Source organism: Neophocaena asiaeorientalis, unplaced genomic scaffold (assembly GCF_003031525.2).
Source record: "Neophocaena asiaeorientalis asiaeorientalis breed wild unplaced genomic scaffold, Neophocaena_asiaeorientalis_V1.1 scaffold229, whole genome shotgun sequence".
In the NCBI taxonomy this organism is placed as follows: Eukaryota; Metazoa; Chordata; class Mammalia; order Artiodactyla; family Phocoenidae; genus Neophocaena; species Neophocaena asiaeorientalis.
In genome coordinates, this window is record NW_020174096.1 from 1,240,271 (window position 1) to 1,264,430 (window position 24,160).

The 24,160-nt window shown below is 42.9% G+C and overlaps 1 protein-coding gene across 1 annotated transcript in view; it reads left to right on the plus strand.

The window, feature by feature from the left end:
- Positions 1–20,084, plus strand: part of SPEF2 (sperm flagellar and cilia associated 2) — a 173,136-nt gene extending 153,052 nt beyond the window's left edge. The window contains 4 exon segments of the mRNA XM_024754637.1: positions 6,438–6,617; positions 12,860–13,099; positions 13,294–13,416; positions 19,995–20,084. Coding sequence (XP_024610405.1) covers positions 6,438–6,617; positions 12,860–13,099; positions 13,294–13,416; positions 19,995–20,084 — 633 coding nt within the window.
- The last annotated feature ends 4,076 nt before the right edge of the window (positions 20,085–24,160 follow it).

Here is a 24,160-nt window from a genome sequence, read left to right on the forward strand (position 1 = left end):
ATCCCTCTCTAACTCTTCCAAAATATAGCACAGGGAGGAACACTCCTAAACTCATTCTACAAGGCCACCATCACCCTGATACCAAAACCAGACAAAAGATGTCACAAAAAAAGAAAACTATAGGCCAATATCACTGATGAACAGAGATGCAAAAATCCTCAAAAAAATACTAGCAAACAGAATCCAACAGCACATTAAAAGGATCATACATGATGATCAACTGCGGTTTATCTCAGGAATGCAAGGATTCTTCAATATAAACAAATCAATCAATGTGATAAACCATATTAACAAAGTGAAGGAGAAATACCATATGATCTTCTCAATAGATGCAGATAAAGCTTTTGACAAAATTCAACACCCATATATGATAAAAACCCTCCAGAAAGTAGGCCTAGAGGGAACTTACCTCAACATAATAAAGACCATATATGACAAACCCACAGACAGCATCATTCTCAATGGTGAAAAACTGAAACCATTCCACTTAGATCAGGAACAAGACAAGATTGCCCACTCTCACCACTCTTATTCAACATAGTTTTGGAAGTTTTAGCCGCAACAATCAGAGAAGAAAAAGAAATAAAAGGAATCCAAATCGGAAAAGGAGAAGTAAAGCTGTCACTGTTTGCAGATGACATAATACTATACATAGAGAATCCTAAAGATGATACCAGAAAACTACTAGAGCTAATCAATGCATTTGGTAAAGTAGCAGGATACAAAATTAATGCACAGAAATCTCTTGCATTCCTATACACTAATGATGAAAAATCTGAAAGAGAAATTAAGGAAACACTCCCATTTACCACTGCAACAAAAAGAATAAAATACCTAGGGATAAGCCTACCTAAGGAGACAAGAAACCTATATGCAGAAAACTATAAGACACTGATGAAAGCAATTCAAGATGTTACAGGTGGAGAGATATACCATGTTCTTGGATTGGAAGAATCAACACTGTGAAAATGACTAAAGCAATCTATAGATTCAATGCAATCCCTATCAAACTACCAATGTCACTTTTCACAGAACTAGAACCAAAAATTTCACAATTTGTAATGAAACAAAAAAGACCCCAAATAGTGAAAGCAATTTTGAGAAAGAAAAACGGAGCTGGAGGAATCAGGTTCCCTGACTTCAGAATATACTACAAAGCTACAGTAATCAAGACAGTATGGTACTGGAACAAAAACAGAAATATAGATCAATGGAACAGGATAGAAAGCCTAGAGATAAACCCATGCACATATGGTCCCCTTATCTTTTTTTTTTTTTTGCAGTACACGGACCTCTCACTGTTGTGGCCTCTCCTGTTGCAGAGCACAGGCTCCGGACGCACAGGCTCAGCAGCCGTGGCTCACAGGCCTAGCCGCTCCACAGCATGTGGGCTCCTCCTGGACCAGGGCACGAACCTGTGTCCCCTGCATCAGCAGGCGGACTCTCAACCACTGCACCACCAGGGAAGCCCGGTCACCCTATCTTTGATAAAGGAGGCAAGAATATACAATGGAGAAAATACAGTCTCTTCAATAAGTGGTGCTGGGAAAACTGGCCAGCTACATGTAAAAGAATGAAATTAGAACACTCCCTAACACCATACACAAAAATAAACTCAAAATGGATTAAAGACCTAAATGTAAGACTCGACACTATAAAACTCATAGAGGGAAACACAGGAAGAACATTCTTTGACATAAATCACAGTAAGATCTTTTTTGACCCACCTCCTAGAGAAATGGAAATAAAAACAAAAATAAACAAATGGGACCTAATGAAACTTAAAATCTTTTGCATAGCAAAGGAAAACATAAACAAGAGAAAAAGACAGCCTTCAGAATGGGAGAAAATATTTGCAAATGAAGCAACTGACAAAGGATTAATATCCAAAATATACAAGCAGCTCAATATCAGAAAACAGACCACTCAATCCAAAAATGGGCAGAAGACCTAAATAGACATTTCTCCAAAAACAATATACAGATTGCCAACAAACACATGAAAGGATGCTCAACATCACTAATCATTAGAGGAATGCAAATCAAAACTACAATGAGGTATCACCTCACACTGGTCAGAATGGCCATCATCAAAAAATCTATAAACAATAAATGCTGGAGAGGGTGTGGAGAAAAGGGAACCCACTTGCACTGTTGGTGGGACTGTAAATTGATACAGCCACTATGGAGAACAGTATGAATGTTCCTTAAGAAACTAAAAATAGAACTACTAGGCATATACCTTGAGAACCATAATTTAAAAAGAGACACGGGCGCTTCCCTGGTGGCGCAGGGGTTGAGAGTCCGCCTGCCGATGCAGGGGACGTGGGTTTCTGCCCCGGTCCTGGAAGATCCCACATGCCTCGGAGCGGCTGGGCCCGTGAGCCATGGCCGCTGAGCCTGCGCGTCCGGAGCCTGTGCTCCGCAACGGGAGAGGCCACAATGGTGAGAGGCCCATGTACTGCAAAAAATAATAATAATAATAAAGAGACATGTACCACAATGTTCATTTCACCTCTATTTACAATAACCAGGACATGGATGCAACCTAAGTGTCCATTGACAGATGAATGGATAAAGAAGACATGGCACATATATACAACGAAATTTTACTCAGCCATAAAAAGAAACGAAATTGAGAGAAGAACAAATACCGTATGCTAACACATATGTATGGAATTAAAAAAAAAAGAAAATGGTTCTGACGAACCTAGGGGCAGGACAGGAATAAATATGCAGACATAGAGAATGGACTTGAGGACATGGGGAGGGGGAAGTGTAAGCTGGGAAGAAGTGCAAGAGTAGCATGGACATATATACACTACCAAATGTAAGATGGATGGCTAGTGGGAAGCAGCTGCATAGCACAGGGAGATGAGCTCAGTGCTTTGTGACCACCTAGAGGGGTGGGATAGGGAGGGTGGGAGGGAGACACAAGAGGGAGGAGACATGGGGATATATGTATACGTATAGCTGATTTACTTTGTTATACAGCAGAAACTAAACAATATAAAGCAATTATACTACAATTAAGATGTTAAAAAAAATCAGTTCCATGACTTTATAAACAGACATATTTATTAAAAAAAAAAAAAAAAAATCAGAGAAGAAAAAGAAATAAAAGGAATCCAAATCGGAAAAGGAGAAGTAAAGCTGTCACTGTTTGCAGATGACATAATACTATACATAGAGAATCCTAAAGATGATACCAGAAAACTACTAGAGCTAATCAATGCATTTGGTAAAGTAGCAGGATACAAAATTAATGCACAGAAATCTCTTGCATTCCTATACACTAATGATGAAAAATCTGAAAGAGAAATTAAGGAAACACTCCCATTTACCACTGCAACAAAAAGAATAAAATACCTAGGGATAAGCCTACCTAAGGAGACAAGAAACCTATATGCAGAAAACTATAAGACACTGATGAAAGCAATTCAAGATGTTACAGGTGGAGAGATATACCATGTTCTTGGATTGGAAGAATCAACACTGTGAAAATGACTAAAGCAATCTATAGATTCAATGCAATCCCTATCAAACTACCAATGTCACTTTTCACAGAACTAGAACCAAAAATTTCACAATTTGTAATGAAACAAAAAAGACCCCAAATAGTGAAAGCAATTTTGAGAAAGAAAAACGGAGCTGGAGGAATCAGGTTCCCTGACTTCAGAATATACTACAAAGCTACAGTAATCAAGACAGTATGGTACTGGAACAAAAACAGAAATATAGATCAATGGAACAGGATAGAAAGCCTAGAGATAAACCCATGCACATATGGTCACCTTATCTTTTTTTTTTTTTTGCAGTACACGGACCTCTCACTGTTGTGGCCTCTCCTGTTGCAGAGCACAGGCTCCGGACGCACAGGCTCAGCAGCCGTGGCTCACAGGCCTAGCCGCTCCACAGCATGTGGGCTCCTCCTGGACCAGGGCACGAACCTGTGTCCCCTGCATCAGCAGGCGGACTCTCAACCACTGCACCACCAGGGAAGCCCGGTCACCCTATCTTTGATAAAGGAGGCAAGAATATACAATGGAGAAAATACAGTCTCTTCAATAAGTGGTGCTGGGAAAACTGGCCAGCTACATGTAAAAGAATGAAATTAGAACACTCCCTAACACCATACACAAAAATAAACTCAAAATGGATTAAAGACCTAAATGTAAGACTCGACACTATAAAACTCATAGAGGGAAACACAGGAAGAACATTCTTTGACATAAATCACAGTAAGATCTTTTTTGACCCACCTCCTAGAGAAATGGAAATAAAAACAAAAATAAACAAATGGGACCTAATGAAACTTAAAATCTTTTGCATAGCAAAGGAAAACATAAACAAGAGAAAAAGACAGCCTTCAGAATGGGAGAAAATATTTGCAAATGAAGCAACTGACAAAGGATTAATATCCAAAATATACAAGCAGCTCAATATCAGAAAACAGACCACTCAATCCAAAAATGGGCAGAAGACCTAAATAGACATTTCTCCAAAAACAATATACAGATTGCCAACAAACACATGAAAGGATGCTCAACATCACTAATCATTAGAGGAATGCAAATCAAAACTACAATGAGGTATCACCTCACACTGGTCAGAATGGCCATCATCAAAAAATCTATAAACAATAAATGCTGGAGAGGGTGTGGAGAAAAGGGAACCCACTTGCACTGTTGGTGGGACTGTAAATTGATACAGCCACTATGGAGAACAGTATGAATGTTCCTTAAGAAACTAAAAATAGAACTACTAGGCATATACCTTGAGAACCATAATTTAAAAAGAGACACGGGCGCTTCCCTGGTGGCGCAGGGGTTGAGAGTCCGCCTGCCGATGCAGGGGACGTGGGTTTCTGCCCCGGTCCTGGAAGATCCCACATGCCTCGGAGCGGCTGGGCCCGTGAGCCATGGCCGCTGAGCCTGCGCGTCCGGAGCCTGTGCTCCGCAACGGGAGAGGCCACAATGGTGAGAGGCCCATGTACTGCAAAAAATAATAATAATAATAAAGAGACATGTACCACAATGTTCATTTCACCTCTATTTACAATAACCAGGACATGGATGCAACCTAAGTGTCCATTGACAGATGAATGGATAAAGAAGACATGGCACATATATACAACGAAATTTTACTCAGCCATAAAAAGAAACGAAATTGAGAGAAGAACAAATACCGTATGCTAACACATATGTATGGAATTAAAAAAAAAAGAAAATGGTTCTGACGAACCTAGGGGCAGGACAGGAATAAATATGCAGACATAGAGAATGGACTTGAGGACATGGGGAGGGGGAAGTGTAAGCTGGGAAGAAGTGCAAGAGTAGCATGGACATATATACACTACCAAATGTAAGATGGATGGCTAGTGGGAAGCAGCTGCATAGCACAGGGAGATGAGCTCAGTGCTTTGTGACCACCTAGAGGGGTGGGATAGGGAGGGTGGGAGGGAGACACAAGAGGGAGGAGACATGGGGATATATGTATACGTATAGCTGATTTACTTTGTTATACAGCAGAAACTAAACAATATAAAGCAATTATACTACAATTAAGATGTTAAAAAAAATCAGTTCCATGACTTTATAAACAGACATATTTATTAAAAAAAAAAAAAAAAGATTCTCCAGGTCACTGCATGCAGATGTTTGAGAAGAGCCAGTCACCTCCCCAAACAGGGCCACGTAACTACTTAAGTGTGACCTCTGTGTCCCAGAGCTTGGCCTAGGATTTGCGGGGCCCCAGAGGATATTAGGTCCCGGAGCACTAACTCCTCACGCTGTCAAATGCATGAGACACTGCATCTAGATCTGAGCGTCAGCTCAGTTATTCAGGATGCGGGAGAGATTTGCCAAACAAGCTGATATTCAGTGATAAGCACGGTCTTTCCGCATGGGAGTCTACACTGGAAGAAGTCACATTACAGTCAATAGTCTAGGGAGTTCAGTGCAACGTGGGCCAGTTTAAAGAGTCTAATGGCTCAAGTCCCAGTGGCTTTGGGCATTGTTCCCTGCCTTCTCCCTACTCCCCAAGGAGTGAGATGTACCAGAAGCTTCACGGTTGGGAGTCGGGTCCCAGTTTGTCAAGATGGAGCTGAGGATGGACAGAGGGGTCCTTGCTCCCTTTTCCTACTTAACATGTCATCCCTGCCACCTTAATTAGCACATTCATTCCTAAGTATGTTGGTACCATTGATTAGCATACAATTTTCTTTAACATCAGAATGTTTCTAGCCCTACTTTTTATGTTTTTTTACTTAGCATACTCTTCAGTTCATACCATTCATTACATGTTGATTATAGTAATTCAGTCCTCAGAAAGTGACCGTATTCCAAAACTTCGGGAGGGATTCTTCATTGCCCATCCATCTACTGTCTACCAAAGTGTATGCATCTGACCTGTGGCTGAAATTCTTTTGTGTGACAGTTTTTCTTTAGATTGTTTGCTGACTGTGAGAAGGAGCCACCTCAGCTTGACTACACACAGATGCTGCTTTATTTTGCTTGCCATCCAGACAGTGTGCAAGGGGTCTACAGGGCCCTCAGTGTGGCCACTGGGACTCACGTCTTCCAGCCAACTGAAATGCCTCCTCTTGGTGCAGAAAAGGTAATTGTGGTCCAGAAATGGACTAGCGTTGGGGTTGGAGGGGATTCCAAAAGATCCTAAACTTCTAAGAACAAAGACTGGCTTTTATCAATCTCTGTATTTTCCCAGGTTCCTCACACGATGCTTTACTAGGTCTTCGATAACACCTTACTCAATTGGATTAAGAACTAGGGACCCACTATCTAAAAAATGTTTTGGTAGTTAAATCCAAATTTGCTCAAAGTTTCTTTGGTGAAACCAAAGTTTGCTCTGTAAAGGGCAGCCTTTACTTTGCATGAAGTGCTGATCCTGAGAAATGAGAAAGATAGTCACACTCTGTGGAAATTCTATGTAAAACAAGTTCAGGCCTCAGACACATCCCACATGTAGATGACACTTGATAGTATTTCAGGCCCAAACCTGGCCACCTGAATTCCACAGGCACTTTGTATCACCTGCATCCAGTGACAGAAAAGCTTAATGTCCAATAAAACCTCACATCCCCCTGTCGATTTCTAAAGGGTTGACATTCCCTGTTTTGGGGGAGGTAGAAAAGCCTCAGAACAGGGAAATGACTAATACACTTATTAGGTGTCCATTGGCATGACTTTTTACTCTTCACCTGACCTTTTGGGACAGAGCAGTGGCCCTCATGATGGAATGATTTTTTCTGCTCTTCTTTGTGGACCCAGAGGGGAGAGGGATGCTGCACAGTTCAGACTCCTCGGATGTCCTAGCTGCAGTTCTTTTCCTTTCATACATGTTTGTCAAAACAGAGTAGGCTGGGTTGTCTGAAAAAAAAATGGGAAGTTCCTATGACAGCTTTCACATCCCAGAAGACATAGACTCTTTTATAGGCAGCCCTATATTTCAGCCCTGAGCAGATGACCCGGAGGATGTCCTATCCCTTCCATCAGGGGCAGGGCGAGGCCAGAGTGCTGCCTAGGAAGCTGACAACTCAAGGCTCTTCACCTCGATGTACTTTAGACTCAGCATTAACACTGACACAGTGACAGAAAGTTCAGGAAGGAGTTACTGTTATTTCCACTCAAGAATGCTGTCTTCTTAGAACATAGGAAGACCATTTACATTTTCCCAAATAAATGACGAGTTAGATGTGGTCTGCGTACATCTCTCTACGGATTGGGTCTCCTTCACCCAACACTGGCATGGATCATAACCTGCCTGGAGGTCTCAACCTGTCCTCAGGGAGACCTTCCCTGACCTGGAATGGTGGCAGGCAACCCTGCCCTGTGTTCCCATAGCATGCTGTGCTCCCCCCTTCACCATAATCCTCATAGATAACTACTTATACAGGGTCAGCTTCCTTTCTGGACTCTGGGCACCCTGTGGGCAGGGCCATCTGTCTTGCTCTGCATCCCCTAACCTGCCTTCCTGAATCTGAATTACGGCTACAGAGCTCAGTAAACATTTCACTGAGTGGAACAATCAATTACTTCATTAATTAACTTTGTAAATCCTACCCTCTGTGTAGCCCTGTGATCTGCAAAGGATATAGAAGAAGCCAAATTTGCTCCAAAGGGATTCCATCTAATTGCCCTTATCCATACAGGAAAGAATGGGAGAATGATTTTCCACACATGGAGGGAACACAGAATAAAGGACAGATTAACATGGGGCTTTACAGATCAAAAGAGGGGTCTAAATCTTCTTCTTTGCCACCTCCGTACCTTTGCTCTTGCTATCCCCTCCACCTGGAGTATGCGTCAGCTCATCTGCAAAGGTTCAAGGGCTCCCCAGTACCCAAGGCCTATTTCAACCGCCAGATCATTCACGAAGCTTCCCCCGACCCACGGAGCATTCCCGCAACTGGGCCCCATTTACATCCAGATCCTCTCCGACAAGGCTGAGCACCATCACATGCACCTGTGCATTTACTCGGCAAACATTCATCCAGCACCTCTGGGGATAAAGCAAGTAAAATAAAGACTACAGCAAATGGTGATAGACACTATGGGGAATAAAGAATAGAGGGGAAAATATAGGAGTCTGGGTGGGAGTTGCAGTGTTAAATAGAATGGTCACAGAAGGTCTCTCCGTGAAAAGACATGGAAGCAGAGGCCCAGCGTGGTGAGGGAGAGGGCCTTGCAGATAGACCCCTGGAGGAAGCGCATTTTAAGTGAAGACAGCAGTAAGTGCAAAATCTCTCAAGTGGGGTCATGCCCGGTGGACCCTAAGGAACGGCAAGTCAGCCAGTGTAGTTGGGGAGGATTGAGCTGGAGGAGAGTAGCAGGCAAGGATAGTGAGGGGGAGAGGGCTCCGAGGGGCCCTGGAGGGGCGTTGGCTTTGTGTCAAGAGATGAGATGAGAAGTCGTCGGGGCAGGGTCGTTTGATTTAAAATGTGCCCCCATACAGGACAGACTGTAGGGGGCAAAGGAGGGAAGTAAGGAGAACTAGTAATTCGGGCAGGGGGTGGTTTATCTATTGAATCTTACTGCTGTTATTCCTACCTTGAGTTGGGGATGACTTGTTACCCATCTTTATGTCCTCCAAAGTAGCAAGTGCTCAGTAATGCACACAGCAAATACTCTATCAGTGTTTGTGAACATGGCAGGGAAAGAAGGGGAGAAAGAGACGAAGAGAGAAGGAAGGGAGGGACTCCCGTCACCAAGGTAGAGAGGAGGAGAGCAGACATTCCAGAGGCAGAGACAACAGCAGGTTCAGGAGGCCTGACCCAGCCAGAAAGACCAGGAAAAGGAAGTATGTGCTACAATGGTTGCCATAGCAACAGACAGCTCTCTGGGTGGGTAGCAGCCAAGCCAGCTAGCACAGGAAGACACTGCATCCCTTCTGTCCCTGACCCGGTGGGTCATTCACCGGGAGCTAGTGCCCATCCAGGAAGCAGCTCCCCTGGAGTACTTCTCTCAAGAGCTCTTTTAAAGCCCAAGGACACTGCGCAGGAACTGCCCCATGACCACTGCACAACAGAGATGAAACCGTGGTTGGGCAGGGATGGGGCGCAGGTCTGTCACACACCACACACACAGGACTACTCCTGGCTGGGAGTGAACCATAGGAGCTTTTGAAATACAGGGTCCACCCACCTTCCTCATTCTTGCCTACTCCTATAGCCCTCACCATCCTGCCTCCAATTATGCCGCCCCCTTTCTGTGCCCTTTCCAACTGTATTCTAGTTCCCTGGGCAACTTTATGCCAGGAAGGTAAAATGAGCCTGCTCAGAAATAACACCTCCAATAGATCTATATTCACTCCCAAGACATTTAATGGGATCTCGGCTTTTGCTTTCCAAAAAACAACTGGAAATCGCCCTGATACTTCATTCTTTCTGAGTCTATATCTGCTACTCACACTGTTTTATTCACCGTGGCACAGACCTCCTATTAAAACCCACGGCTTTCTGGGTAATTTAAAAGAAGCTCAAGAGCAAAGCGCTCAGGAGCAGGCACTAGTCATCGTGAAGCTTCAAATAAGTTGATATTTGAGAAAATGGTTCACCCTGACCTGTGGAGTCTGGGGTTGTGATATTGGAAGTTAATAAATTATGAGCTTGAACCTCCCACATTTTGAGAGTCTTGTTAAAACATCTTGACAGAGATGGTTTGAGGCCTTGGGTTTCGAAAATCTTAAATGTGCATCCCATTCTGCTCTTTGATGCTTTCCTCACATTAGTCCTAAGGACTGATCTTCTGTTCTACCTTCTGAGATGTGGGACTAAACAGACTGAATGGCAGAAATGCACGGTCAGGCACCACTCCAGGGGCACGTTTGCTGGGAGTCCTCAAGGGCCGTCTCTGAGAGTGTGACATAGTGCTTGCTAGCGCCACAATCTGCCCCGCTGCTTGGAAGATAATGTGACTCACACAGAGTTTTGATGCCACTAATTATTGCTCATTCAGAAGCCCTGGCTTTTCTCCAAACCAGCATCCCTGGTTTTGTTCATCCACCCACATTCACAGTCGTGGTCTTTCAGAGCGTCTGTTGGGTGCCCCCTCTTGCGTACACCGTGCAGTCCCGCCAGGATGCTGAACTGGCTCCTTTGGTCCTGATCTTGGCCTCCCTCTTCTCCCTCCCCTCCCACTGAACCACTAAGTCTATTCTGTTCCAGCCCCCTAGAGAGCAAAATTAGCAAACATTTATAAAGCATCCTCTGATATAACAAGTTAAGGATTCTTCACTCAAATGTTTAAATTGTTATCTTTTGACTAAAATAAAAAATCTATTTATCCCATGATGATTATAGCAAGTCTTTGAGAAGTTGGGCCCTCTGTAGTTATGGAAATAGTGCAGAGAGAGCAGGTTCCTTCTCTGTTCAATTTTGGTATTGCCTGCTTATCCAGCCCAGCTAGTCATGTGCTCACCCACAGGTTCTGTCTCTGTCTTCTCCGCGTAGCACCTGCGCTGCCCTCTGAATAGAAATTCATTCATCCTTCAGTCATTCAGCAAGATGTTCTACATCTCAGCTATGTTCATTTCAGCACAGCAAATATTCTATCGCCCCGGGGGGATTATTGACGGGTAGCCAGTGTGATGATTCCCAGGCTTCTTAGATGGAGACAAAAAAGCTAGTTTCACATTTCTGCCAAGTAGTATTTCAACTGTTTAAAATGGAGAAGAGGCTGGATGAATAGATAGATAGATAGATAGATAGATAGATAGATAGATAGATGATAGATAGGTAGATGATAGATATCTGTACTTAATTCCAAAAACTTCACCTGCTAGAGCATTCTCCCCCCACCCTCCAAGATTAGATTAAATTCCCAATTTACCAAAGGATATGGAAACCCAACTAAAGCAAGGTGACCACACAGAGCTAGAGCAAATACAACCTGTCTCTACTGTACTACCCTCAGCCCCTGCAAATCCCTCAGAGGGGCTTATGACAACCAGAGGCTTAATTCTGTGCTGTGTTATAATCCTTTTACCCGTGGGACTTACGTGGCTCTTTGGAAAGAACTTGCGCGATCTATGTACTTACTGCTTCTGCTGACTTGAGCATTTACAGGTATTGGCACCCTGCTCTAATTTAAGCCTAAATTAGCATTTTTCCTTCATCGGAATAAAGGAGAATCAGCCCTCAGGTGTTCTCTGACACTGGACCAGTCAACATTCTGAAAATGCCCATTTTCCTATGGCAAATCATTGAATATCTATGACCTCATCATCAGAAACACACACACACATTTATAACAGTAAATACAGTAAGTACAAATCTACTGTAAAGAATTTGAAAAATACAAAACAAAGTGAAAAAGAAATCGGCTGTTTGACCAATCAGAGGTAACTACTTTCAATTCTTTAATGTATCTGTTTCTCTTTTTTTCATTTCTAAGTATAGCTATATACGAAAATGAGGATCCTGGTATATTTATTTTTTGTGTTCTGTTTCCTTTCTGCACTCATCCCATGAGCGTTTTCTCATGTCACTCAGTATCCTTCTAAACCAAAATGTTCACAGCAGCATAGAATCCTGCCACAGACCGACACTATCACTGATGTCACCATTCCCCATTTTTGGAGCCATAGGTTTTCTATTTGTGCTGTAAGTAACACGGAATGAACATCCCTATACAAAAGTCTTTGTGTACATGAATAGTTCTTTAGGATCAATTCCTAGATCAATAATTATGGTATCAAAGGGTAGGCATATTTTTCAGGCTTTTGATACGTAAGAAATTACATCAGAAACAATTTACTTTCCCATGCTCAGAATGCCGGTGTCTGAGTTCATGGCTCTTGGCCAAGTGTCAATGAACAGCAATAAGAATCCCAATCTGTCCGTATTCAATTTGTTTTCTATTTTCCCTTCTGGATGTTTAGCCGGGTTTAACCTCCAGTGTCCAAACAAACATTCCCAAAGCTTCTTAGAATCTGTCAAGCTTGAGAAATTAACTTGCCCACAACCTCTCGACTGCAGGCAATTTCCAAAGCAAATCCTGTTCAGAAATCTAGCTTCACGTGTAAAACAGTGGTTACACAGATTCATTCCACTGTCCTTTCACTGAGGAATGCGGTGTATCTGGCAGGGTAGTGAGCAGAAGCCTGTACGGAGGTGAGTAAGACGCCCCTACACTGAGGCCTCTGTCAACTACCAGCAGAACTGGTCCGGGATTTCAACATGATTTCCAGTGCAGCCAGCATATTCTATCTCTAGATTTTGTTTAGCTAGTTTTCAGTAGGCACTGTCATCCCAGGGCATAAAAAGTGCAGGACCAAACTGGTATTTTCTAAGTATCTCTATTCCTGGAAAGACTTCATGCTCTCTTCATTGAATCGCACAGACCTCCTCCTTTACTGATATGAGTCCCATTGAGGAATATCCTGAACTTGAGGACAATTTTATAAGTGAAGAAAGGGAATTACAAGAGGAAGGGGAGGAAAAGGAAGAAGAAATCTCTGAAAATGCGAACACGGAAATGATTTCCATGGAAACACTACTCAAAGTGTTCCGAGGAGCAAACGAAGCGCAGGACGCTAACAGATTTGCCAGCCACCAAAAGACAGAGAACGTGTATTCAGAGGTTAGTTAGATTATTTCATAAAAGGGGCAACCTGTACCCAAGAAAAGTTTCCCTCAATTTTGAGCCTATGTTCATAGAATTTCTCCCCACATGTATCATCATATAGAAATTATGATGATTCCTTTCAAAAACAAAAATTTTAACATCATCAGGATTGTAAAGTTAATCAACTTTCTTTATTTTTTCCTTTTAAGAACTTCATAAAAGTATTTCAGGACCTAGGTTCCAAGAATCTGGAGCCAATTGAAGTTGCTGTTCTTCTGAAGCATCCTTTTATTCAAGATCTGATTTCAAGTTATCCAGACTATAAAATCCCTGTGAGTATTACCCCAAGGTCCTAATACAGTCTTAATTTGGTTGAGTTCAGGTTCAGGGCTTGGTGGGATGTCACAAATGTGGAGGGGCAGAAGGAAGGAAGAAGCTGAACTAGGCTGGAACAGGGTCTGAGAAAGCTAAACTGGTAATGGTGTCAGGCCAGAAAGGCCAGCCCTCAATACCCAAATGGCAGCAAGTTCAGACAGAATAGAGGTGACTATCAGTACATCGGTACCGTGATAGGACCATCAGTGTATGGATAATACTATTAGTACTACAGATACGACCACCAGTACTAGGGATAGTACCATGGAGCTGCCCCATCGGGACTCTGAGGACTTGGGTCTACCACAGAAGGCTGGAGGTAGGTGGCTGTTAAACTTGGGTGGGTGGCCGTATTCATGTTCTGCATTATTCCAGCCATCAAATGGCCCTGGCTTATGATTGAAGAGTATGGAAAATAGAGTCCCCCTGCCGAAGAGAACTAAGGGGACCATGATCCCCAACCAAGTGCTGATTTGTTCACCGTACTCTAATCACGGTACACATCGTCTCTGTAGCTCATGCAGTGACAGTGCTTATGAAGGAATGTATGAGAGTTCCCTCAGAGAAACTGTTCAAGATGGGAAAACTGAGGACAAAACCTAAAGAGACCGGACCAAGTCAGCAGAACACAGGAAGGAAGAGAGGAAGAGCTGTGTCTCAGAGCTACCTTAACCACGCACAGCTCAAACACACGTGCTGCATGGGCACCCACCGGGCAAGTCCCGGGTCCCCAGCAGTAAGAGCTACAGAAAGCAGGGGGTGACCCCTTTCAGAGTGCGGCAGGTTGCTACAACCCTCTCACAAGCCTCACACACTTAACAGCGTGACGTCTTCCTATTTGCCTCCTGTTAGTCGTTTATTGGACTACAAAGAGTTTGCTGAGTTTAAGATAAACACGCTTTCACTTTGATAAGATGCAAGTGATCTAAGAGGCATTTCTCCTGACCCCTCAGTGATAACCTGCTATGCCCGGAACTCAGTCTATCCAGACTTAAATATCTTTGTACCTACATTTATTTGTTCTAAATTGATGATCCTTTTTACATTTTATTACTTCTGTTGGCAATAATTGAAATTGATTTCTAACCAGCTGGCAGACACTAGGCACTTTCAGTAGTGAAGTATGATGACAGCATTTAAGAACATAGCTTCTGGAATCATAAAGTCATGGGACTGAATCTCGAATCCACCACTCACTAGATACCTGACCTTAACTTTCTCTTGACCCGGGCTTTCTCACCTGTTAAATGGGGATAACACCCATTCCTAATTCAAAGGGTTGTGGAAAGGATTAAAGGAGATGGTGCCTCTAAAGCACGGGGCACAGTATCTGACACATGGCAAGTACTACAGAAACGATGGCTGTTAGGATATCCATTCAATACTGAGCACTTACCACTGAGGCTGGTAAAATAAGTTTCCACGGGAGACAGCAACATGAGTACCAAACTCAGTTGCTGCTCCCAGGCAAATTCCACTTCTGTCTGCAACAGAATGTTTACTCACAGGAATTAAATCAATAACAGAATGATAGAAGGTAAACCACACCCAAGTGCAAAATTACAGGAATTCAAAGCATAGGACTTTTTGTGCTAGAAACTGAGTCTTCAAAGATGGCTGGAGTCTAAGAAAGTTGAGAGGGTGGGGAGAGAAGGTCTATGTGGATTTTGCTGTAGGGGTGGAGAGGAGACCACATCCTGGGTGGAAAGAGAGGCCTGGGGGAAGGCGTGGAAGCCGGGCAGCGTGGAGGAGTGGAACCCCACTGGTTGAAGAGCAGACAGCAGGCTGTGAAGGGCTTGGAGTGATCCCGTTGAATTAGTAAGATCAGGCCAGATTGCAAAGAACCCAGACATCACGTGGGGAAATAGAGTTTCAATCTGAAAAGCGATGGAGAATGGCTGTGCTTCTGAGCAGGGGCATGATGTGATGTGAATTTCTTCATCCCTAAGTGTTTCTTTGCCTCTTAAGCATATCATATCATTATGTCTCTACATTTAACAGACCTCTTTTTTAAATTATTTATGTCTCTTTATTTAAACAGGCCCAAAATATTTGGAAATGTGGTTGGCAATGTTCTAAGTCATTGTACTCATACATCCCACAAGCATTTACTCTTCACATTGAGACAGATATGTCACAGGTCCCTTTTCGGCATCTCATACTCCATACTTGCATTAATAAAGACCCGCTTTCTTCCCCGCTTAGGATGAGGGAATAAGTCAGTATGACCCTGGAATTAGTGGGAACAGAGCACATCAGAGCTAGACAAAGGGTGGAGAGAAGTGGGTGGGTGGGTGTCACAGAAAGGATGGACAGCAGTCTGCCAGCTGTGGGTGTCTCCCTGCTTTTGCCTTCCCCTGGGCAACCGTCATTCTGTGTGAGATGTGTTCCAGAAGCCCATCACTTGAGACTGCATTTCATCCTACACATTCTGTTCCACATTTCAGGGAACAGCCCTCCTATTTTAAGCCAGTAAAATAATTTTCAAATCCTTAGAATTATATATAATAGGGTTTATCTTACATTACCAAGAACAATTAGGACCCTAAAACGATGCCACGCTTATTTCCTCCTATAATGGGAGAAGAACTCCCTACAAAGTCAGGACGATTTGGGGAACATTCTTACTTCTGGAGACTTTAGAATGACTTAATATGATTGACTTGCAGAGAAGATTCTATTGACACTTTCCTGAAAAAAGAAACCCACCAACAGATGACTGACTGCCTTCGAAGGCAAGTCCCCTGAAGATGTGTTCTGACGCCCAGGGAAAGCTAAAGTCCACAGGGCTCTTGTTAGTTTGCATATTCCCCTCATTTTGGAAGGAGTTTTATCAACTTGCACCCCAGCTGAAGCACTCCTGATGTTTTTGAGCAGCACAGGACCGACTCCGTTGTGGCAGGATGTCTGATATTCTGGGCTGCAGCCCACTATATTCCAGGAGCACCTTGACGCATTGGTGACCAAAATGACCTCTGCACATTCCCCAAATCCTCTCTGGTGCACAGACTCCTCTGGCTGACAGCCCCCCAGCTGGAGGGTATCTGACCTCCCATGAACCAGCCTCATAGCTCGGGTACCACCTGATACTCTAACAGTAGAAAAAGAGTTCATCAGTCTGTCTGTCTGTCTGTCCGATGGTTCATTCCTTCATTGCCAAGGTGCTTCTGCTGAGTCAGCTTCTTCAACCCTCCCCATCCTGGTCCTTTGCATCTCCTCCCTGTCGCTCCACCCTGGAATCTCATGAGAGGGCGATGGACCACCCGCTATCATCTAATCCAGACTCTTTCATCTGATTGTGACCCAAGGAGAGCTGAGCCTTGGACCTGAAAAGCCTAACTGTGATGTTCGAAAAGGAAAGAGGTTCCCTTTCCAGTAAGGTGCTCTATTCTCATTTTCACTAAGCAAATAAAGAAAAGAAAGAAAGGAAAAGAAAAAAAAAAAAAATCTCTGAAGACTCAGTTACCAACACTCTCATCCTGTCATCGTTTTTTTGCTCCAGATATCCATGTACAAGTAAATAGATCACATTTTTAAAATGAACTTTAACCACAGTGATGTTATTTGAAGATCTTTCAAGATAAGTAGAGCAAAAACTAGAGTGTGGTTTTTCAGGTTAAAATGTTGTTTGCTGCTATAAACAGTGGGAAGTGAAGGTTGTCGCCTAACAGCTCTGTGTTTACAAGGTTCATGTTTGGAAGCAACATGCATTTTAAATACATGTGAAAAAAAAGCGTGTGTAATTATTTTGATACGTTGTATTTTTTGCTCCTTCTGGTGGGTGGCCTGGCTTTGTGGTTAGGAGAGCAGAGTCAGAGACCATGCTGACTGGGTTCACACTTACGAACTGTGTGACCTTGGGCAAGTGACCTCGTAGTGCCTTGGTTTCCCCATCTGTAAAATAGGGTTAATTATCAACCATACTTCACAGGGTCCTTGTATGGATGAAATGACTTAATCCATATAAAATGCTTAGCTCCGTGCTTGGTAGGTAGAAAGCACTCAATACATAGTAATTATTATTACTATAATTATTACTGCTGGTCTGCTGGTTGTTGCAGTTCACAGGAAATATTTCTGAGCCGTGCAAAATTGTACATGGATGAGCTAAAAAGCTGGCATTTCAACTCCTGAATTCAGTGTCTGCTCTTTGGAAAGAAAGGAGGCTTTCACTGGTGCAGTGCCATGATGACAGAGGGTCCAAACCAAAGTCCCAGGAAGCCCCATGTGGTCAATTCCTATGCAGAAGATCCAGATTTTGTGTTGGATTTTATAATTATTTAATCTAAAACCACTTATTTAACTTTAGTTTCATAGATCTTTTACAGAGAGGTTATTTTCAAGGAACGTTCCTAAATTGTTAAGAAAATGCTTTGGTTAAATGTAACAAGATCAATGAGGACACTGTCACTGGGTGGTTAGTGAGGAAAGTCAATTAATTTCCTCTGATGAATAGATTTACAAGTATAAGTGGACATTGGACTTTTCTATACTAATCCAGCCAGTGTAGTTTCTTGTGATGCAAACATATGCTGAATCAATGTAGATTTCTTTTAACAAGCCTGTACGTCAAGCATACAGCCTTAAAATTAAGGGTTCCATTCACTAGGAGATAAAAATAAATCTTTTCATGTTAGAATCATAATGTCACAGGAGAATCTCTTAGAAACAGATGTATCAGGACCCAATTATGTGAGGGCAAAACACCTATAAATATAAATGTAACTGGAAGGGACACAGTCTTCAAGGTATCTGACATTAAGATATACTCCAGCCATCTCCTTTATGTTTATAATAAAACATGATGGCTGCTTCGGCGCTTTGTGTTTTCAAGGCACCCATGTCAATCATTTCTAGACTCTCTCAGGCTTTTCTCCACTAACTGCTACTTAAAACTATGGCCCCTGATTTCAGCTCTAAGTCTAGACAATCTGATTTAAATACTAGAGTTTATAATTTTCCCCCTTGCCCTGGAGTGTCAAGTAATCACAGGACAGCTCATTCCTTAATCCCCAAGTTAACAGTCCCTAGTCAGCATTAGCCATTTGCAAACAATATACTATGCAAAGAAGACATGTTAGCAAGAACTGTGGAGGGTAGGACCAGAATGGTCAAGGGCGAGCAGCTGTTCTTTTTCGCTTAGCTCACCTAAGATTGACCTTTGGCTGTAGGAGATCTGTATATTCAAAGAACAAGCTCCTTCAAGAAAATGATTCACTATGGTTCCTGGCAGTGACTGGTACAGCGATGGTGCGTCCCTCATTAGGGGTCCGTTCAGATGCTGAACTAACTAATGTTTTCATGAGTGAAATGACTACGGTCAGATAGAAACCTCTGGGGCTTCGCTGGTGGCTCAGTGGTTGGGAGTCCACCTGCCAGTGCTAGGGGAGGCGGGTTCGATCCCTGGCCCCGGAGGATCCCACATGCCGCAGAGCAGCTGGGCCTGCGATCTGGAGCCCGTGAGCCACAAGTACTGAAGCCCGAGCACCACGGCTGCTGAAACCCGCGTGCCTGGAACCTGTGCTCTGCGGCGGGAGGGGCCACGACAATGAGAAGCCCGCGTCCCACAGGGAGGAGTGGCCCCGGCTCGCCGCAGCTGGAGAGGGCCCGCTCAAAGCAGCGGGGACCCAGCACAGCCAAAAATAAATAAATTAATTAATTAATTAAAAAAAAAAAAGAAACCTTTGGAACTCAGCTCTGAAGAAAAGAAACATATTCTTAAAGCACTTTCCTAAAAAAAAAAAAAATTAAAAAACTAGAAACTGCATAAATATAATTCTACATTTTTCACACGTGCTTATACCCCTTCTACATTGTGATAATGTCTTAAATTTATTTTACAAACATCTGTGATTTATTATTTTTTTTGTGGAGCACAGACTCCGGATGCGCAGGCTAAGCGGCCATGGCTCACAGGCCTAGCTGCTCCGCGGCATGTGGGATCTTCCCGGACCGGGGCACAAACCTGTGTCCCCTGCATTGGCAGGCGGACTCTCGACCACTGCGCCACCAGGGAAACCCAAACATCTGTGATTTAAAATGTAACATAGCTGGGTATTTTAAGTGGACAAAAAACAGATCATTCAATCTCTAATGTTTAAAAAAAACAGAAATGAGATAGTCCTCCCACCCTCAAAATAATCTGCTGTTCTAAAATTCTACAAATCTGTAGACATGATTAATTTGGCATTAGACTTTTCCTTTAATAGAAGGTGGATACTGGTTTTTATTGATTGATAGGGAAATAATGTTTTGCCTTTCCCATTATTGACAAACTCTGCTTTTACAAATGTTATTTAATCTGATATGACACCTCTGTTATTAGATGAGGAAATGGAATCTCCAAGATCTTTGCTATCTTTCCAAGGGCACAACTAGTAAGTTGCAAGGCAGGATTCAAGCTAAATAGAGAACAATTTTCTCAAAGGAAAAAGTAAAAACAACTTACTGTTTAATCACTGCCACATATTAGGTGATCATTCATTCTAACTCATTTACTAATATTCGTGACTTCTCTTTGAATCTCTTCTCTTAGGATGTTAAAATAATTCTCCAAAGGAGTGAGCATGTACCAGGAAGTGATGAAGAGAGGTCTCCTTCCAGACTCACAGAGGAAAAGAAATGAAGACAAGAGAGCGGCAATGAATCTTCCAGACATCAAGTGCAAACATGGTGTGTGTTGTATACATTATCATCATAAGTGTAGAAATGACCCCTACCAGGCTATGAGGGGCACAGAAAAGGGAGTCTTCCTTAACTTGGAGAATATTCTGTAATAAACTTTAAATTTCCAAGCAAAAATCCGAAGTAAGAAGGAGTGCATTTTGAAGTGATTCAGAAAATAAAAGGCACCAGAACAATATAAACATACACATTAAGTCATGAACAGTCCCGGTGAGAAGTATCTACATTAGGCAGATACAGTGAAAATTCCCCCAAAGCTCCACGTCAGGGCAGCATGGCTGCATACAGTTTGTTGTTCTCGCTCCATAAAATTCCAAGGTGTATCTCACTAGCCAAGGAGAAGGCAGCGTTATCAGCTGCTGTTACAGTCATGATCCTATTATCTATTCATAATTCTTTATTAATAGAATATGTTTCTTGTATAGATAGAGGTACAATTATAGCACTTGTATAAATTAGTGGTTCAAATTCAGTGATACTTATCTGAAGAAAGTGATTTTGTTCTTGTTGTTTTCGTTGCATTTTTAAGTGAGCACTGATGTATTTTCAGTGGCTGGGCCTCTGTGAAACCTCCTCTGGACCTCCTCACTGGCTGCTCCTTCTGTGGATCTTTGCTGGACTCTCCTCTTCTACTCAGCCTCTAAGAGTTGGAGGGCCCCAACACTCAGCCTTCTCTGTCCACAGTCAATTCCTGGAGGAGTCGTCCATTCCCATGACTTTATGGGGCCAAAGCTGAAGTTTCTATTCCCGTCTTCCCCCAAAATCCAAACTTCTCTCTTACTGTCCACTTGATTACCAGAGGAATGGCTTATCATCATCACAAACTCAACATACCCAAGCCAAAGAGAGGGAGCCTTCACATCACCCCGCTGCTCCAACCCTCTATTGGAGTCCCATCTCATGTAGAGTCTGGTCCAAGTCCTTACCTTGATTTTAACCCTCGCTGCCTGTCTGATCTCATTTCCCGATATTTTCCCCCAGCCCGCTCTGTTTAAGCAACAATTGTACCTTGTTGACCCTGGAACACAACAGACACATGCCTGCCTCAGGGCCTTTGCACTTGCTTTTCTCTCTGCCTGGTCCCAAATATCTGCATGGCTTGCCCCTGACTTCCTTCAGGCCTCTGTTCAAATGACACTTTGTCAGCAAGGCCTTCCCTCAACACATAATACAACATAGAAATAACCCACCATCCCCATACCTCTCATGCCCACTTTAACTTTTTTTTCCATTACACTTATCAACACCTGACAAATGCATGTTTACTCTTTTGTTTGTCCATCACTCCACTAGGTTGTAAGTTCCATGAAATAGGGATTTTGTGTATTTTCTTTATTGCTATACTCCTGAACCTAAGACTAAATAATCATAGCCAGCTTTAAGTTGCATTATAATACATTTGTGCAAAACGTGTAGAGGTATCACATTTTGATTGATCACTGAAAAAATGAGCCATCCAAAGACAATTTCAATTGTCAGTGAGAATGATATTCTATTTCTTTCTTTTTTTTTTTTTTTTTTTTTTTTTGCGGTACGCGGGCCTCTCACTGTTGTGGCCTCTCCCGTTGCGGAGCACAGGCTCCAGATGCGCAGGCTCAGTGGCCATGGCTCACGGGCCCAGCCGCTCCGGCATGTGGGATCTTCCCAGACCGGGGCACGAACCCATGTCCCCTGCATCAGCAGGTGGACTCTCAACCACTGCGCCACCAGGGAAGCCCTATATTCTATTTCTTGAGAGTAACACATTGCCTAAATCTGCTTCTTGTGGGTTCCATTCCCAGAACACTTGTCCTCAAGATGATGGAGGATGGTAATGCTGAAGCTTAGGAGGTGGAGAAGAAACCCAGCCAGAGATTTCACAGTTTCAACTAGCTGATTCACTTGTAGTTCTAGTTATTCTAGAGAAGGGAGCTGAGGAACATCTGAAAATAGGATTCAAATAAATAAGATATCATGATAAGGACACAGGCAGCCAACCAACCGACATTTTATTAAGGATTGAGGATGACAAGGCAACATTACATTGCACTAGAAAAAAATTAAAAGCGGAGACGATGGCTCTGTAATGATGCCTTATATTTCCTTGTAATTGCTTGCTGTAACAATGTTCTTGCATGGTGTAGTTAACGAAGGAAATTGCAGAATTTCCCTCCTGAGGCCCATGATCTCATCTGAACTGTAGGAGAGCAACCCACACAAAGGTCTCCCTGGTGGGTATTTGCCACCATGTCAGTCTCCAGTCATCAGCAGGATGGAGCAGACCTGGTGGTGGAACATGACCTAGAGATGTAAATGGAGCTCTCGCACCTCAGGTTCTGGAGCAGGCAAGGGTGGAACTTCACACTGAAAGCAGAGACTGCATGGGATTCTGCCAGAAGAAGAAAGAATGTACTGTAAGCTCCTTTCCCCAAGAGCCTTCCAAGTCTTATAATTCTAGTGGACGCCCAACCATCTTCAGGTCATTCTGAGGCTGCTTTTGCCCTGCACATTACCATGTCCTCCGGCTATTGCTTTTGTGAGGTGGATCTGAAGTCTCTGATCTCGGACTCTGGATACACCATCAAGATACCTCTCTTAATGCAGCCCGGGAACACACACACACATGAACCCACACCTGCAGATTTTGAGGAGTCTGAGGTAACCAAAAGAAACTTATGACTTATATTAAACTTACAAATAACTAAAGCTTCTAAGCCTTTGTTTCATGTGCTTTAGTTCAACCACATTTCCACCTGTCTTAACAGAGGCCACTTTTTAAAAATATTAAAGTACAGGTATTTACATATAACCCTATTAAATTCATCTTTCAAATATGTTTTTGTATTCTATTGTCATGGTGTTAAAAGAAAATTTATAACCCAATTGTACCATCTAGTACATGTGTATTGTCTATTTATGTGGTGGCATAGCTGTCCTGGTCTCAGAGCCCTGGGACAGGAAGGCTCTCACTCCCTCCTGGGAAACTCCTGGAGTCTCGAACTGTCTGCCATCTCCTGTGGCGGCATCTATGCTCCCCTGCAAGTCCTCATCTAATTTAAAACAAAAGAGTTAATCTGATTTTAAATCTCCCAGAGGAGGCTATCCCTTTGGACTCTGTACATTCAACCCAAATACCAATCTCGAAAAGCCAACCTTCAAGAGGCCATCATGTCACATGATTAACAGCTGAGCCAACCTTTCTACCAGGCAATGGTCTGATGTACATCATTGCACTCTTGGTGTATGTTAGATTATAAGATTCGGGGATCACCCAGAACTCATTTTAAAACTGTCAAAAAATAATATAGTATTTCCTATGAAAAGAAAGGGAAGCTGATGCTATTTTCTTCTAAAATAAATATATCACCAGTGATGTCTCAATGAAGGGATCACCTGGGTAAAGATGGTCAAGGAAACAAAATGTCCGCTGACGCAACAGGCAAAGGGTTAGGGTTCCGGCACGCCTAAGATGAATGAGAGAGCAGTGAAGCTGGGGACGTTCACTACTTTACCATGAATTTTTCTTCTCTTTCTTCCCATGAATAGGTCTCCTCCTCCTTCTTGCCTGGCTGTCAATGTCCACTTATTTCAAAGATCCATTTCTTCCTCTTTAACAAAGACATATTTTAGACTAATTCATGAGAAAAACCCGAAAGGGGGCCACTGTTTCTTCTAAATCATAGGTCAAGGAGGTATCAGCGTGGGCTGCTTGAAATAGCTACTTCCAGAATCATTTGCTGCCAACATGCCATTGGCCTCAGTGGACGTTCACGTCATCCACGTCCACCTTCTCTCCACCCTCATCCAACCCACACACCAAATTGGCACCCTCTTCAACATCTCCCACTATGTGCACCATCTCCTCTCTTTTCGGCACTAAATATGACTATGTTCTCCAGCTCTCGCTTCTATGAGATGAATCTAAATCTTATCCTGGTTGCTCTCCTCTGGACAGCAATGTGACATTTTACAGGGTTATTCATGATATCTTCACGCTATCCTTGGGAACAAGGTAAACAAATATGGACTGAATGGCAA